The sequence below is a fragment of the Gallinula chloropus genome, assembly GCF_964237585.1.
Source record: "Gallinula chloropus genome assembly, chromosome: 16".
In the NCBI taxonomy this organism is placed as follows: Eukaryota; Metazoa; Chordata; class Aves; order Gruiformes; family Rallidae; genus Gallinula; species Gallinula chloropus.
Window position 1 is genome coordinate 12839476 of NC_140101.1, and position 18080 is coordinate 12857555.

Genomic DNA, 18080 nt, shown 5'->3' on the forward strand with positions numbered 1-18080 from the left:
ACCAGTGATGGAGCTGCCCTCATCCCTGGGTGGCAGAGAGCAGTTTTGCTGTGAGGAAATACGCAGGTCACAGAGCTAAGAGTAAGCTCAATGCACAGAAGCAACAAAGGGTGAGTGTGTGGAGAGAAAAGCCAGCGCCATGTGATCAGAAAGGTACCAGCCTGTGCGTGGGGAGGCACGGCTGCGGGGTCAGCAGGCTTGCGCCTGGTGTGCAGGACTGCTGCTGTTAAAGGGGATCCTGGCTATTGGATTTGCCTTTTGAAGTTGGACAGCAGTGCCCACTGTGCCACGCTCTGACTGCAGTGCCTGCTGTGTCCCACTGACTGCAGTGTCCGCTGTATCCCACTCTGACTCCAGTGCCTGCTGTGTCCCACTGACCGCAGTGCCCGTTGTGCCATGCTCTGACTGCAGTGCCCACTGTGCCCAGCACACTCTGCAGTGCCCACTGTGTCCCACTCTGACTGCAGTGCCCACTGTGCCCAGCACACTCTGACTGCAGTGCCCACTGTGTCCCACTCTGACTGCAGTGCCCACTGTGCCCAGCACACTCTGACTGCAGTGCCCACTGTGTCCCACTCTGACTGCAGTGCCCACTGTGCCCAGCACACTCTGACTGCAGTGCCCACTGTGCCCTACTCTGGCTGCAGTGCCCGCTGTGCCCAGCACGCTCTGCCCCATGCACACTGGCTGCTTTCTGGAAGAGTGTGACCCTCACAGTGGGTCTTGCACGTCCACAGCCTGATGGGTCAAAATGGTGTTTAGAAGGAGCCAAGAAACTGGAGGAGAGGGAGGGGTGAGTGCTGTGGGGAGCAGAGCTGGTAGGGAGGAGGCGGAGGGAGGAACTGATGCAGCGACAGCCTGTCCCTCTGTGTTCCCACCGAGTGCTCCACCGAGCCAGCGCTACAGCCAGTCCTCATCTTCTGAAGTGCAGGGGGGACTCAGCTGTATATTATCTCTTCTCACTGGTGCTGTCTGTACGTTTTATATCACCACATATGAATTAGGGTCCAAGCAGGGTTTTTCCATCTCTAAGTTGTGTCTCTCTCTGCACATCCTCTTCCCAGTCACGTTCTGTTTCTTTGCTGGCTCAGGTTGATTTGATCCCTGTTATGTGTTTGCAGTTTTCCAAGGCAGACATGCTCCGTGCCCAACCAGTGGTGATGGGTAGCAAAGGTGCTAAGTTGGATATCTAACTGCACATCCCCATCCTGTTAGGATCATTCCAGGCTTGGGTGGATGCAGGATTCTGTCATGTGTCTGGTTTGGTGGCTGGATGGGCAGGGAGCCTGCTACTCCTTCCCCAGTGCAATTATTTGTTCTTTGATATGAAAAGAGTGGAGATCTGCCTTGGATTGTAAAATGATCTCACAGTAAGAAATATACTGTGGGAAATGATCTCTACTATGGGCTTGTACAAAGATAGTATCTTAGTGACTGTTTTCAAGAGGTGGTGAGGAGCAGTTGCAAATGCAGCACTTGATGTTTCTGTGTCTTTATTTTAAATTTTGTGTCCTTATTTTAAACGGGTGCAGTGACAGATTGTGATCTGGGTGATGGAAAGCGTTGCATTGTGTCATACAGGAACAGAAAAGCTGTGCTTGTGTGTTGCCTGTTGGTGCACCACCATACACCCATTGTCTTCCTTGGCTTCTCTCTTCCCTGCCCAACCAGCCCAGTCAGGATGGGTGGGTGAGTGTTGTTCTGTCCCAGTGCAAAATCATTCTTCAAATGCATTATTAGGTTTTCTGCAGACAGGACCTATTCCCAAAGAACTGTTGGTTTTGATTCCTTTAGGACCAGATTTCTCAAAAGCTTTTTGTTGCCCAGCTCCAAATGTCAACGTCCACAGCTGCAACACATCTCTCAGAGGAGCTCAACAGGCAGTTTGGAAAGCCAGACCTGGAGTGAATGAGAGAAGCCAAATACATCTGCTGTCCTTATTTTTGTTATTAAGTTTCTAAAGCATTTGACTCTTAGTGTTGGCCTTGCAGTGTCAGCATTGTTGTCTCAGACATGGTTTGGGCCACTTTCCCACCAGTGTCCCTGTCCTGGTGAAGGCAGCACCACTCTGATCCCTGTGCTTCTGCCAGCAGCACTGTACTGGCCAGGGCTGAGCTCCACGATGTGGGGAACGCTCCCAGTGTTGCACGGAAAGAAACTCTGAAGGTGGAGAGAGTTCTTTGTTGTGAGAACTAGGTCCCATGTGCAGGTATCTGACAGGTAATGGTGAAGATGGAGCAAGGGTGCACTGTTCAATCAACTTTTTGGGAGAAGAGAACAAGACCAGGAGAAGCATCTGGTGAAAGACCAGCCAGTTGCATGCCCCAGAGATGCAGCCGTTGTTGACCTGCCCCCATCCCATGCCCTCCATTTGCCTCTGGGCAGGAAGAAATGCCACCCAGCCTGAATTTCCCAGGGATGCAGGGCCTCTCTTTGCCATATCCTTGGGATCTCTGCTCTGCGAGGGGATGCCAGTCCATGGCTGTTTGGTTGGATCCAGGTTGCTTCCTCCAGTGCCAGACAAGTGCAAGTGTGAGTGGCCATGACTGGTAAGATTTAAAGCCAGGCTGTTTGGTAATAGTCTGAGAGCAAATGGCTATGAGTAAAACTGATAGGAATTGCATTTCCCTTCAGTGTAATCCCTGGATACCTTCTGAGTTGCTGTGCTGGTTCTTCCTAGGGTGTCCCACGTGTCTGTGGTCAGTGCAGGAAGGGCTGCTCGGGCCCCTCTGCCAGCCACCTGCAGATAGGAATACACAGTTGCATTTCGAATACGAATCCTACAATCTTTAGGGTTGGAAAAGACCTCTAAGATCATCAAGTCCAACTGTCTGTCCAACTCCACCATGTCAACTGAAAGTCCTTTGGGCACTGGATTGCCCCTGTCCCGGGCTTGGGTTTGTTTCCCTGGCAGAGGATGGACAGACCCCACTGGGAGCCCTTTCCTTTCTTGACCACATCTCCAAATGTTTCCACAATCTTTTGGAGAAGAAGAAAAACATGGAATTAAAACTCCTGCAGATAATGAGAAGACAATGTCGGAGGGATATGACAACTCACAGAGGCAGCAACTGGCTTTTACAAAGTCCCCAAAGAATGAGTCCCGGCGCAGCGGCAGCAGCCGAAGTATTTCCAGAGCTCTGCATGGACTCTGTGACACTCATTAAAGTTAATAGGATTTATTAAAGTCAGTGGGGACTCTTGTAGCATCTCCTGACCCAAACTGAATTCAAGCTTATGTGTGTTTTGGCCTGAGACTCTTTCCATGTGCAGAAGCACGACAAAGGAGGCTTTGGGCCTGGCATAACCCTGCTCTGTTGCTCTGACGCCTCCCGAGCGCAGCATGTAACACAGCTGGGCACCAGAACATCGTCTGCTGCCCATCCAGAGCAGCGGGTTTGAGCCCAAAGCATCAGCAGCCCCACGTGTTTCGTGCTTCCTTAGCAGAGGTGCAGCCCAGGCAGGGTAGCTCCAGACCTCTGGCTCTGTTTCCAACAACTGTGCTGCTGTCACCACTGAATGCAGATGAGGTGGCAACAGAGCAGAGAAGGTCAGAAGCCAAGTGAGGTCCAGGGCACTTGGTAAGGAGCCTTTGTGGCTGGTGGGGAAAGGCTTTAAGAAAAGCGGTTTTGTTTTCCAGCCCATGAGATGGGGGCTGCATGGATGTTCAGTTGTCGCCCAGTTTATGCTGGTTGATTTTCTTTAGATTATGTAAATGCCCATTAACTGTTGCCCTGAGGGAAATGCTGGGGAGAACAGAGTGGCCAAACCCTCTTCTTGCCACATCCCAGCAGGGCAGAGCCAAGTCCCGAAAACAACGCTATGGTGACACTGGATCATGGAGAAGGAGGTTGGGTGCATGGAGGGTGGGGACCCCTTTATGTTCATTCAAGAGCTAATGAGATCTGATGGATCTTTCTGTGTCATAGATATTGAGTGCCCTGGGGAGGACCACACATCTTCCCACTAACTAGGGCAAGCCCAGTAACGGGGCTTCTGCTCTTCACTGCGGTCTGTTCCCATGACACCAGAGCGTGCTTGGGACTGGATGAGGATGGGTGGGTCATGGTTCAAGTGCTGAGTTGTGCTCTGAGCACGCAGCACCCCACACCGTAGCTCTTGTATGTGTTTACCCTTGAAAGGTGACTTTCTCCACAGCTCTGCTGCTGTGCCTCGTGCCCCTGCAGTAGGCATCTACCTCTCCCCACGCCCTCTCTCTCTCTCTCCATCTCTTGGACAGTGGTGCTCAGTGTGGTGACAACACTCTGTCTCTGCTCCTCTCTGGATGGACCCAGTGAAACCAGCAGGAAGCTTTGCAGCTGCTTTATTGGCTGAAAGGGGCAGTGTGAGGTGTGCGTTCCCTTTCCCACCCCCACTGCTCTGCCCTCACCTTTCTTTGTGCACAGGTTTTTTGGACAGCCATGTACACAACTCCATGAACATTAAAATCCCAAGCTCATGTTGTTGGGGCCCTATCTACAGCCAATAGCAAAGTTAATTGCCATACGGGGGCCTGCATAAGAGCTCCTAAAGTCCCTCACGCTTCCCCCAAAACAATTAACAAAATCTAAGTTATTTGCTAGGAGACCTTGACCATGCTCCAATGGCCTGAATCTGAAAAGCTGCACCATGCTGCAGTTACCCAGTCCCACCCTGGTGCCAGGCTCAGCATTTGGCCAGTGAGGGATGAGCTTGGGATGGAGCAGGGAAGTGCTCTGACCTCCTTCAAGGTACTGAGCCACAGTCACTCTCAGAGCCCAGGTACACAGCTCAGCAGCCCTCAGCTTCAACTGGTTCTGATTTTCTTGACAGCCAGAAGTTTTATTATTCCCCCACCTTCCCTCCTCCTTCCCAGCCACAAAGATACCCATCCATTAGTCTAAGCATGCTGCTTTCCTCACCTTGAAGCGAACTGGTGATGGACAGATGGATGTTCAAACATCTGCAGACTCACCATGCATGTGAAGGGATACAGGAGGCAGCTTTCCCCTCCAGTGCTGGGTGATGGCTCAGCAACCAGCTCTGTGGGACTGGAAACTTAAGGCAGGCAACATGTGGTAGCAGCACGTGGTCGCTGGTGCACTCCAGGCACAGCTCAGGTGCCAAACGTGCCATGGCTTGGGTGGTTACTCCATTGAGTATGTGCACAGTGACTGCAATGGTGTGAGCTTTGCTCTGCTGAGGAGGGACTGAGGAGGTGGCCAGAAGACAAAGTGCGTAAGGAGTATTTACTGGCACCAGTGACTTGTGCAAGCTGGCACAGCAGCCTCATTTTTCCAGTCTGCTATGAGATGGACCCAGTGCAAAGTTCAGAGATGAGAGGTCTGCATTTCTCCCCCGCTCTCCTGTACCAAATGAGTTTCCAGTCCCAGGGCCCTGGGGAAGCCCCAGGTGCTTTGCTCAGCCCAGTGGGATACACTTTGTGTAAGGGAAAGCTAATGCTGTGGGCAGAGCTGAAGCTTAGAAAGGGAAAGACGACCTACTTGTCTGAAACAGAGAGGGGAAAAAGTGTGTGTGTATATCTCTGTGTCTGACAGAGAGATGAGAGCGAAAGCAAATTAGATTTTTCTTCCTTTTATTATACAGGATTGTATGTACAAGGTCACCTTTCTCCCAAACATCAGCATCACAGTTCATAGCAAAAACTGCAGCTCATCTCTCAAAGCCTAGAGAACAGCTCTACAGCGGCTCAGTACAACACAGTGGGTACATTGTACAGGAACCGGGACAGGTCGGGGAAAGCACGGTTATCCCTTTAATCCCTCATGAATTAGTCGAAACTAAGAAATGCAAATAAAACATTGTGCTTCAAGAGCCATGCTTGCTCTGGGATGGCCCTCAGGGGAGGGGATCGTGGCCCCCGGCACCTGTTTTCCCCTAACCCTTCACAGAGGGATGCCGTAGGTGAGGTCTGGCTCTGAGCACGGGGGCAGAAAGCAGAGTGCCCTTGGGGAGCACTGGGTACGACCTGGGAAGCCACGCGTTTCGTGGGAGGGTTTGACCAAGGAGAAGCTGTGGACACCGGTCCGGATTCAAAGCACTAAAGAGTGTGTGTGTGTGTGTGTTTTGGAGGAGAATAGGGGCAGGATGCATCTGATCTGAATAAAGTGCTGCATGAGGTCCAGTCCCGTCTACCCCTGAACTCAGAAAAACTGGAACAAGCCGACGACGGAGGAACGAACGGGAAGAGAAAGGCTGAGAGACCCCTTGGGTGTTGTGACGTACGGGGGGGCGGGTCCCAGGACAAGCTGCGTGCTGGCTGCTGCAGCTCTCTGTTCCAGGACATGGCATGGGTCAACAGCAGCTTGAACGTGGGTAGGCAGGGGAGGTGCTTGCACGCCCACATGCATCGTGCTCGGGGTATTTGCCAGGATCAGTCTCGTCACGCTGAGGCGAGGTGTCGCTGCGCAGCCCCGTCGGGCTGGTGATGGGGCACAGTGGGCAGCAGGAGCTGCGGTGTGGCTCTCCTGGTCTGCTGGGTTGGTGTGAAGACCCAGCCAGGCTGGGGCAAGAGGAGATAGGAGCACTCTGGGGAAAGGACTGATGGAGGTGGATTGCATCCCTCAGGCACTGGGCTGGAGGAGGTGGGTTGCATCCCTTCCAGGGAGCAGCTGGCCCAAGAAAAGGGTCTCATCCACCTATGCTCACACCCCCTCACTCTGCAGAGTCTCGCTCGGCCTGTACATAGTGTCTTCCCAGTGGAGAACAAGGGAGGCCACCTTTGAAGATGACTGCTTTGTTTCTTCTGCTTGGGATCACTTGCTTTCCTGCAGGCAACTTCCTCGCCCCTTCCTCCCGTCACGCAGCTGAAGAGCACAGCATGTGCACCAGCCCTGACTCCGTTCCACTGGGACGTGACAGTGTCCCTGCGACACACCATGGGGCAGGAGAGACTCAGCAGGAGGTGACCATTCTGGGAGCTCAGCTCACCCCACACCTTCTTCCTCAACATGACCTGTGGCGTGGGAACACACATTGTCCAAGCTGCAACAGTACTTCTCCCCCAGTCAGCAAATGCTCTCACCCAGCATGGGAAACGCCGTCTGTACCGGCTGAGGGCTCAGTTCTCCCTCCTCTCCTACAAAAAGCTCCAGAACATCTGACTCGCTGGGTGACACAACCGTTCTCGTTATCCAGTCAGTGATGGTTAAAGATTGTGCAGGGTCTGGTCCTGCCTCTGATGGCTGCAGAGCTCTGAATCCATTGCCCGGGGTAGTGGGGATTCACTGGGATGATGAGTTGTCTTTGTCTTTGCTTTACAGATGGATGGAAGATGTTGGGCCGTGTTTCTCCTTTTGAATGCCAGGTAGAGATGACAGCAGCACTTCCATTCAGCTTGTCTTGCTCAACGTGCCAAGACAGGGTTTAGCCTCGTGCTTTCCTCCCGTGGTTGCTCACTGCTGTTCTGGAGGGGCTGCAAGGAGAGCAGGGAGAGAAAAGGTACATCATGTTCCTTAAACCTTGTGGATTCGTGATTTGGGAAAGGGTGTGGGGAGGCTACCAGTGACCCATCTGAGCAGCCAGGCTCAGTGCTCAGGAAACACAGAGGATCAGTGGAAAAGAGCATCTTGTGAAGCGGCATCCCCACCCCAACATGTGTGACAGGAGTTTTTGCCCAGAATCAGCCTCTGAAAGCAGCATGTGAGCTGTACCTGGTTACTGTAATCTGGCATCCTCCACGTCTGTGTAATGGCTGTTCTCCTGCAGGGAAAGGGAGCCAGAAACAGTAAATCACCACATGTCCCTCCTGCCCTGTCCCCTCTGTGGCGCCTCACATGCGGTGACCAGCTGGTTCCAGGGTGTGGGAGAGCTCTGGTGCTGCGAGCAGCGTCAGGTCGCTCAGTGCACTGGAGGAGCTACAAAGCACCCCTTGGGGGGGACACTGGGTGCTGTGTCTGGGGTGTGTGTGGGGGAACAGTCCCAAGCAAACCCAAAAATTTCCTTAGGCTCCTTTGTCTGGAAGGGCTCTGCCAAACAGGCCTGGGGGGTGCAACACCCTCTAACATGCTGAAGCTTGGCTCCTGCTGAACCTCAGAAAGACTGGGATGAAAGTAAGCCCCATCCCTTGTGCAAAGGCAGGTGTCTGATCTGGGCTCCACCAGAGCCTGCACGTCCCAGGGAAGGTCCTGAGCCTGTGGCATGAGTTACCATGCTGGGGCTGGAGGCTTGATGCCAGGTTAAGTCCATGCTCAGCACTTCCACAAAGTTTAGCACATCTGCTTCCACAGCTCACGCCTTAATCTGGGACTTGGAAACAGCCTGCACGAGGCAACAGGCATCCCAGTGTTACTGAACTGCCCAGCGATGCCAGCCAGGGTGTGTCAGTCTGCTATGGCAAATCGCACATGATGTAACGACCCCCTGTCAAGCACAGAAACTGCTCTGGGTTGGCAGCAGAATGGAAATGCTCACAGCATTCAGCACTCCAAGGGCCACAGTGCCAGCAGCTGAACCACTCCCTGTGGTTTCCAAAGCACTGTCTCCCCTCCTGGAGCCACCCTGCAGTGCAGCACCCTTAAAAGACTCGTGCTCAGCAGCAGGGTTTTGTCTCCTGCATGGGCTCAGTTTTGTGGTGAGCATTTCAGAGGTGGGAATGGATGCAGGAGATGCGAGCAGAGGGGATGCTAGGTGACCTGAATGGAGAGGTGAGGGAGCCCAGACCCACAGGGTTTTTGCAGGGACCCTTCAGGACAGAAGCCCCAGGACTGCATGTGTGAGGAAGGACAGTGGGAGCCTTTGCGCAAAGGAGCTGTGGATGGAGATTCCCAAAAGAGGGAAGTCTGGAGGCTTATGACTTCTGGCAGAAGAACAAAGGCTCCTTCTCCGCAATTACAGCTCAGAGAGCACCCTGGGAACAGGCTCATCAGGAAAGCCAGATGAGGTGGCATGTGGTCTGGGCAAAGGAATTGCCCATATGCACGTTGAGCAGGCAATGAGTCAGCTGAAAGCTTGTGGGTGAGGATCAAAGGACAGACCAATGCGGGTGACATCATGACATGTGTCTGCTACAGGCCACCTGATACAAAGCACTGCAATGAAACAAAGAAAAACCAAACCCAAATGGTTTGATGGAGACTGGGCTGGTAAGCAACTAAAACTGCATGAACACAGCAGAAACTCTGCATACAAATCATCCACTTCATGAGTGATTGTCTGCACGGTCAGGACCTGCTGAGCATCCCCCCCCAGCAGCTGGCTGGGCTGGGGGATCCCTCCGTGAGTTACCCCCAGGGCTGGGGGATCCCTTGCCTGACACCAGGCATCCGCTCCCTGTGATGTGGCATTTTTTGCATGCAGGTAACACTTCAGATACACACACTAAACTCACATGGTAACCTTTGTGTCCCATAATAACTTTAAATACAGAAAATAGCAGAGAACTGGCAGCCAATCCGACTGTACCTGGTATTTCACATACTGAATTTAACTGATCAGAACTCAATGAACTAGCTCCTAGATGGATCCTACTGACCTCTGACTCTTCTCCTGTGACACCACTGACCCTCAGAGCCAAAGGCAGTTTTTAGGGACTGATGTGGGCACCATGTCCATGGGCAGTGGGCGGTAAGGGCTACGCTAACGTGCATAAGCCAAAGCGATGTGGGTTAAATCAGTCACTCCCTGGGAGCTGGAAGGGCTTCAAAGCTGTAAAGTGTTGTGAGGTCAGGAGCAGAATATAAAGGACAGCTTCTGTGAGTCACCTTGCAGTGCTTAAGAGAACATCCCTGCAGATGAGCGGCGCACATCAACCTGCCTCATGCTGAGCACATGTGAGCCCATCTGATGTTGGCAGGAAAACATTTCTGATCTCAGTGCCACCTGAGGACCAGAGAGTTACAGAAAACAGAGGTGGAAGGGAGCTGGAACAGTCATCTTGTTCACCTACGCTTAATGACCACCAGCTCTTCTGAGATCACTGCCTGCAGATGGCTGCCCACTCTGTTTTCCTATCCCACACACAGCAGGGAACCCCATGTGTTTTTGTTGACAGGCTGTGTGCTGCTTTATCATCATTAGCATCAGCAAGTGTCCCCCTAATTTCTGCCATCTCTTTTCCCTGATGCAATTCAAACCTGACCTTCCATGGCCTAACTGACACAGAGCTGGAGGCCACCTTCTGCCTGTCTTCTCTATAGCACCTTGTGTCTCCCCTTAATCACCTCTTCTTAGGTTTAGCAGGAGCCTCAGACTTCAGCTACGAGGCCCCAGAAATTGAAACAGCTGAAAGAGTTGTACTCTGCCCTGGTCAGGCCCCACCCTGGAGTGTTGTGTCCAGTTCTGGGGTCCCTGGTATAAAAAAGACAGTGATCTCCTTGGAGAGTCCAGGGGAGGCTACAAAGATGATTAAGGGCCTGGAGCATCTCCCCTACAAGGAAAGGCTGAGTGAGCTGGGGCTGTTCAGCCTGGAGAAAATAAGACTGAGAGGGGATCTGATCAGTGTTTATCAATATCTAAGTGTGGGACACAGGGGGACATGGCCAGCCTCTTCTCAGTGTCTGTGGGGACAGGACAAGGGGCAATGGCTGCAAGTTGGAGCACAGGGAGTTCCATACCAATATGCAGAAGAACTTCTTCCCAGTGAGGGTAAACAGAGCCCTGGGACAGGCTGCCCAGGCAGGTGTGGAGTCTTCTTTGGAGATATTCCAGCCCCATCTGGATGCCAACCTGTGTGACCTGTCCTAGGGACCCTGCTTCGGCAGGGGGTTGGACTCAATGGGCTCTGGAGGGCCCTTCCAACGCCTACGATTCTGTGAAAGACCCTGTCCAGATTCCTCATCCCTCAGGACTAGTGGCACAGAGCAGAAGAGTACAACAAGCTGGGAAGTGTTTTGCTCTAGAGGAGCTTTTTGGCCATAGGAAGCGTGCTGTACGTGGGCAGTGGGATGCAGCCACCCCAGCAGTGATGGAGTGAGGAAGAAGAAAGGGATGCTGAGCTTTACCCTCATATCTGCTGCTGAAGGTGCTGGGGTGGACAAGGAGCAGAACTGTTGCAGGGGGGGGACAGTACAGTTTCGGAGGCTGCCCCAACATGCTCCAAGCCTGTGTGCCAGCCAGCCTGGCTTCCCGGGCTGTGCTCCTGTGCAAGAGGCAGCAAGCAGGGTTGTTGTCCTTCCACCCCGGGACCCTGTTACCCTTCGCCTGGAGCTTATCCTGTTCTCAGAGGAGTCTTAACTTGGGGTAACCAGCAGTGTCACCAGCAGTAATGCAGTGCCCTGTGTTGCCCTTACTGTGAGAGTGCCCAAGAACAGGGCTCCCGCATTCTAGGCACAACATTTGCTCACTGGTTTTACCAGCTGTGTCCTTATTCAGGGTGGGACCAGCCCCAGTGGGGCTGATGTGTGTGTGACACCCGGCCAGCCAGGCTCCAGCACCGCGCTTGTGGCCTGCTCAGGCCTTGTCCCGAGGCCCGTGCCACCTGGGGCCTGTGCTTAGGGAAGCACAGTCATGGTAAGACACAGCCCGTCTCTGCCACATGCTGCAGGGTATCTGGGGATTACTTGGCAGTCTTCACCGTTAATTAATTGTGAAATCAAGGATACATGTGGTCCAAATTTCAAGAGCCAACCGTGTTTCTTTGGTGTCTCCACATACATGGGGGGGTCAGTGCTTTTGCAAGCAGCAGGACAGTGGCAAAGAACGAGCTGTGAACAACTGTGGGATTTAAATGCAGCAATTTCTTTGGAGGAAGGAAAGGCTATTTTTCTGGGGATCTAGTAACGTCCAGTAAAACTGTGCTCCATTACTGAACTGCTTTGGCTGGGGGGACTCTCTTACCAGTTCATCTTCACACTCATCCCGTGCGAGACCCTCTTCCTCACCCTCGTCCCCGTTCAGCGGCTCCTCTGTGTTGGCCTCTGCCTCTGATGCGGTGTCTTCCTGCGAGACTTCGCTTTTGTTGCCATCCACCTTCTTCCGTACATCTGCGGGAGCGAGAGCCGGGCCGTCAGGGGCTGGAGGAGGCAATGTTTGGAGCCCGATGACACTAACCCAGTGGGACCCCAAATTCAGCTGGTAGGTAAATCATGGATCTGGTTGTTGGGTTGGGGTTTTTTTTCTGGAATGGGAAGCTGCCTGAAAGCAACCCTGGAAAGTGCTGAGCAGGTCACCACTGCATTTCTCTGGAGGGAGTGTGGGAGGCAGATAAAGTAATAGAATAATTGAACAGAAAAACAAATAAAAAAAAAAAAGACAAGCTGTATCACAGAAGAAGAAAAGAGTCTCATAATCTCAAAAGCCAATTCCATAGCTGAGTTATAATTCCACAGTCTGTGACTTCTGCTAATGGACCTTTTGAGTGAGTCCAGAGGAGGCCACGAGGATGATCCGAGCACCTCTGCTACAAAGACCGGCTGAGAGAGTTGGGTTTGTTCAGCCTGGAGAAAAGAAGGCTCCGGGCAGACCTCAGGGCCCCTTCCCATCCCTAGAGGGACCTACAGGAAAGCTGGGAAGGGCTGTTTGTAAGGACATGGATCTCTGGGACAAGGGGTGATGGGTTTAAACTACAGCAGGGCAGGTTTAGATTAGGCATGAGGAAGAAGTTCTTCACTCTGAGATCCTGGCACAGGTTGCCTAGAGAGGTGGTGGAAGACCCATTCCTGGAGACATTCAAGGTCAGACTTGATGGGGCTCTCAGCGACCTGATCTAGTTAAAGGTGTCCCTGCTCACTGCAGGGAGTTGAACTAGATGGGTTTGCACATCCCTTCCAACCCAACACATCCTGCAATTCTGTTCTATGAGGAATTTCAGCAATTTTGGTATGTGATGTTGGCCTGTGACACTCAGGAGTCAGAGCCCAGTGGTTTCAAGGCCAGCTCTGCAGCGTGCATCCCTGCACTCTGTTCTCAGCCCAGTCAAGAGGCATCCACACACACCCCACTGACCTGCAGACAGCTTCTGTTCCTCAGCAATCTGCTCCAGTCGGCCCAGGAGGGCATCAATGTTGGATTTGATCTGTGTCAGCTCTGTTTTGATTGTTTGCAGCTCGCTGCACTTCACTTGGAGGAAGGAACGGGAAAAAAGAAAAGATACTTAGTGCCCTGCAGAGAACCCGAGGCCCTGGCCTCACCCCTCTGCCTGGCCCAAGTCACCTTGGTAAAAAAACAACTCGAAACGTACTGCTCATGTCCCTGGGGTCAACATGTGGCGATGCTCTCGCCCCACTGCAGAAGGAGCCATGGTGAATGGCACGCAGGGCATCCTGTGCTGGTAGGAGGGGCTTGGTTACAGCAAGCTGCCCATTACAGCATCCGTAGGGAAAGCTGGGGGGGCTGTGGGTGGTCATAGTCACCCAAAAAAGCCTGTGTGTCTGTTGTCCAGGTACGTTGTGGAGGCTGACAGCAGGTTTGGGCAGGCTGAGGTTGTACTTGAGCCTTCCCTGCTGTGTTTGCAGCCTGCAGGATGCCGACAGGCCCTGGGGATGCCGACAGGCCCTGGGTTGGGCTGCTGTTTATGGGTGAGTTGGTTTTATAAGGGTTTTTTTTTCCCTGGGAGCACCTGGCCCTGTGGATGGGAGGTCCACACGTCTCCACACCGTCCCACTGCACCCCCTGCACAGACTCACACTTCAACTTGGCCGAACTGTTGGCGATGGCGGCCGATCTGGCGAAGAGCTTGACGGGGAGCGTCGCCTTCACGCGCCGGACGAGGGGGATGGTGACCCGTGGCCGCTTCACAGGAACCACCCTGGGCACCGGAGAGACTCGGCCCCGGTACTCAAAGAGCCTGGAGCAGAGAGGAATGGTGGGGGTGGCTGAGCAGCCCTGCAGCACCCCCAACCCTGCAGCACCCCCAGCCCTGCCGTGCTGGTGATTGGGTGCCACAACGGGAGCCCAAGCAGCACGGGTGGTGAGCTGGGGTGCAGCCAGGCCAGTGGAGCCCCATGCACTGAGCTGGGAGGGACTGTACTGCACCACCCATCGCTCCCCACAGCAGGAGCTGCGCTGCAGGGAAGGTCTTACCCCATGGAAACCCCTTTGGCTGATGCTCCACTGCTCACCTGTCGTAGAAGTCGTCTCTGTAATAGTCGTAGTCGAAGTCATAGCCGCTGCAAAGACAGAGTCAGGACGCACGTGTTAACAGTGCTGGGGGGGTTCTTACTCTTTATTGTCACTGTCCCTGCCTGCTGAGCCTCCCATGTTCATTCCTTATGCCCCCTCCACAGGGCCGCCTGCCCTTCCGCCCAGCTGCATGTTCACGATCATTCTCCTGGCTGCACGTGGCTGTGGGGATGGGGCTGAGCCCTGCAGGAAGGGCTGGAGGGGCTGAACACACTGGACAGGGTGATATTGGCAGCAGGGTGTTACCCTGGTTGGCTCAAGGTGGAGAAGGATGATGTGCAGGTGGCTTAAAACCTAAACTGGAATGGGGAGAAATGTCTGCAGACACCTGGTGGGGATGTCCCCTTTGAAAGCGATGTCTGAATCTGGGAGCGGGGACCAGCCCTCCGTCCCCAGCCATGAGGAGAAGTTCAAAGCTGTGTCTGTAAAGCTGATGTCTGTCTGTCCTGCCTTTCAGACAGCCGGGCTGTGCCTGTGTCAGGAGGGTGCTGTCTGCCACCACCCTCCTACCAGGGTTCTATTCTTACCTTATGTAATTGCTGGGGGAGAAGCCAGGAGAAGGGGATATGTATTAACCTAACGTCTTTGCTATCAAAGATGTCCAAAGCTCTCCTGCCAGCCAGTCCCTGTGCATGCCTGGCTTGCTTTGGCTGGAACCCGGAGTTGGAGCATTTCCCACTCCCTACAGACCCAGTAACACACATTCTCTCTTGCTGCAGCTGGTTTCTCACAGCACAACACAGTGAGTGATTACAGCCCTTCGGAGACAAGACCCCCTCTGGTGCTGACCAATGCCCAGCACACCCTGAGAGGTGGGGAGAACTGCCCAAGCTGAACACAGCAACTGGGTCCCCTTGTGTGCTGCTGGCCAAGTTAATGCTAGTTAAAGTGGGACTTAGGCTGACATTCCCTCCTTTCTGCTCTGAACAAGGAGAATGGAGATTGCAGCCCTTGAGAGCAGAGCCTGTCCTGCACTGTGAAACCATTCCAAGCAGCTCATAAACAAAGGGAAGTTCTAGTGAGATGGGGAGAGGGAAGGGCTCAGTCAGAAGGAACCAGGGCTTGGGGAGAGGGAAGCATGAGTGCTCATGAGTGTAGCTGGGAGCAAAGTGGCTGTCCTGCCTATGCTGGCACTGGGCTTCCCACCCAATGGCTCACTTCAGGAACTGACTGGTTTCTTTATTTTTTTTCCCCATGCTCCTTGGATGCTCCTTGGGTTCCTCTGAAGCCCGTGGCAAGCGTGGCAGACTCAGCCTATGCCTCAGGAGGGACCCACAGTCCCCACTGGATGGTTGGAGACACCAGGGTTCCTTTGGGACCAGAGACATTTGGTGCTTGGATGCCAAGACATCATTTTCATCTCCTGCCTCCTTTGGGGTTTGCTGGTGAGGAGGTGCTTTATAAAGCTGGACCTTATTTCTGAGCAGCTACTGACCACAGCACCAGCAGCTGGTGAGGACCCAGGGCCTGCTGAGTGTGACTGTGGAGGTGTTCTCCTCACAGACCCCCTGCGTTCCACGATTCAAACCAGCCTCCTTGCTGACAGCCTCACCGAACTCCCAGATCGATGGGACATCATTTCAGCCTCAGTGTCCTCCCCTTCTGACCCAACTTGTAGACAACATTCTTGTCAACAGCTTTCTGCCTTCAGCACCAGGCTGCCTGCACTGTCCCCCAAGATGCTTTCCTGAATTGAAAGGCAAAGGCAATCCCTGCTGTGCCAGCTCTCGCTGCAGTATAACCAGCCTGCTTGTATGGCTGAGGAGGTGGGACAGGGAAATGTATTTTCATGGAGATTTTCATGACTGGTAACTTGATTTTAGTTCTGACCTGGGATGTAACCTGGAAACACAGAAGATCTCCAATAGCTGCCCTCAGCCCACCCACCTGCTCTGATCAGTGAGGATGTTTGAGTCCTGTTCCCTCTGAAGCCAGTAAACCCAGAATACAATCAGAATAGGAAGCAATTTGAAAGGAAAATCAAACTAGGCTGCTTCTATGCTCTCGGACTCCCCCTCTTAATTTTTCCTCCCCTTTGTTTTCCTTAGATGCAGCTTCGATGAAATTGCTGTGGTTTTGTAGCATTCATCAATCCCAACAGGCTCTGGTGACCCGTGCTGGCTACTGCCAGCAATGCCCTGGGGCCAATGTTCTCTGCAGTCCCAGGCAAGGGAGGTCAGCGGCATCTCCCTGTGGCTCCAGGACTCCAAATGGGATGAACCAGTGTCTGTTCATGGCAAAAACTCCCTCCATGGGCTGTTGCTCTTTCTGGGAAGCTCATTGTGGCTTGGAGACCATGGAGCAGCTTCAGACCATTTGCTTGTAAACAGCACAAAGCGTGGGGGCATTTGGCAAAGCTTTGAAACACCCCCACTCCTCTCTTCTGGCCCTAGTCACACTCCTGCTCCGAGCCAGCTTTTCTTCCAAGCCTTCACTCCCTGGTGGGAAGCCCGTTGGTAAAGCTGTCGACACCATGGGCTCCACACACAGCCAGGTCCCTGGAGAGATGGGGATGGAGAGGAGCTGCCAGCTCTGTCCTGAGCAAAGCCAGGAGTGAAGGAGTCTAGGAGTGAAGCCCTGAACAGGGTCGCACCCTTCATCTCCACCACCAACCCTGCCCTGGGGTGCTTGGGCACCTCCCTCACTCCAGGGCTCTGCTAAAGCACCAAGAGGGTGAAGCCTGGCCTCAAGCATTGAGCAGAAGGCAAGTCTGCCAACAGGAACGCAGGAAAACAGCTACTCAAAAGCCAGTGCTACAGCACATGTGATGTGTCTGGACATCTGCATGTAGGATAAAGCTTCCTGAGGCTGATGGATCATTTTTCAATGACCTGGCAGGGCTCCCTTTGTGTACAGGAGTAATTTTTGCCATTTTTTCAATTAGTTGGTGACATCTCCTCCTTCAGAAACCCAGCAGGACAGGCGGTGAGAGGTGGCAGAGGGCTGTAAGGCTGTGTGGAGTGACACAGCGCTTCCCCCTCCCGATGCATTTCTTCTGCTTCGCTTTTCCTCAGTCATTAAATAACTCTTATTAATGACTCACAAAGGGTCAAACCCCAAATATTTATAATTGAAAGGCAATCATTTGCATGTGCTGCCTTTACATGATGTGTGTGGTGCCATTTCTAAGCATGTACCTGAGCAGCAAATGCAGATTTGAGTGGCTGTGCTGGTAATTCCTGGCTCACAGCCCTGCACCAATAGTCACAAGTGACACGTGGTGTTCAGCTCATGTCCTTCTAATGGCTGCACAGCCTTAATTATTCCAGCAGAAGTAACACCCTCTGGGAAGCTACTTGGAAAAACAGTGAGCTTTCAAGATCTTGTGCATCTGGTATGAGATTCCTTCCTCCTGCAGATAGAAGCTGGGAGAGATACGTGGGAAGGGAGCCTGGCATTTCTGAGATGCTTTGGCTGCAGAGAGGCCACTGTAGGATGCCACATGTGCATCCTTATTGCCAGTGTTTGGTCTGCTGGGTTTGGGTACCACAGCTCACCTCCTCCTCTGCCCTGTGCCTGTTTCTCAGTCCAGTCTGTGAGGATTTGCTGGGGTGTCACTGCTCCCAGCACTGCTGCTGAGGATCAGGAGGAGTGGTTCTGCTTGGAGGGGGGCTGATACCAGCTCTCTGCAGGGGCTGCAATGGGTAGAACGAGGGATGGGAATGCCAGCTGAGCTGGAAGGACATTGTCCACCTGCATCTCTAGACTGTGAAACTAAGTCAGCAGCCATTTGTTTCTGTCACCATTTCAGAGACAGTTCCTTGACCCTGAGCTGCCAGACACTGGGTTGCTCTTGTGGATTTTGTTTAGGTTGTCCTCACTGTCCTGGCTATGATCAACATGGGCATCAGCATTACAGGGAAGGGCAGAGATTGGTGCCTCCAAAGGTCAAGTGCAGCAGTGACAGACCTGCTGCCCTGGGGCAGAGCCACCTTCCCAGCCCATCACAACAAGCAGCTACCTCACAACACAGCAGGATCACTGGAACTGACCAGGAGATGCCCCAAGTGCCCAAGGAACTC

General features: G+C 53.2%; 1 protein-coding gene across 2 annotated transcripts in view; it reads right to left on the reverse strand.

The window, feature by feature from the left end:
• Positions 1-5578: 5578 nt before the first annotated feature.
• Positions 5579-18080, reverse strand: part of RALY (RALY heterogeneous nuclear ribonucleoprotein) — a 134803-nt gene continuing 122301 nt past the window's right edge. The window contains exons 5-10 of one of the 2 annotated variants that reach the window (XM_084271771.1): positions 13998-14045; positions 13563-13723; positions 12883-12996; positions 11776-11921; positions 7653-7701; positions 5579-7414 (exon numbers count right to left, since the gene is read on the reverse strand). In XM_084271771.1, coding sequence (XP_084127897.1) covers positions 7657-7701; positions 11776-11921; positions 12883-12996; positions 13563-13723; positions 13998-14045 — 514 coding nt within the window. In that variant the 3' untranslated portion in view covers positions 5579-7414; positions 7653-7656. Of the gene's footprint in view, positions 7415-7652; positions 7702-11775; positions 11952-12882; positions 12997-13562; positions 13724-13997; positions 14046-18080 lie in introns of both variants that reach the window. The other variant, XM_084271770.1, reaches the window with a different exon arrangement.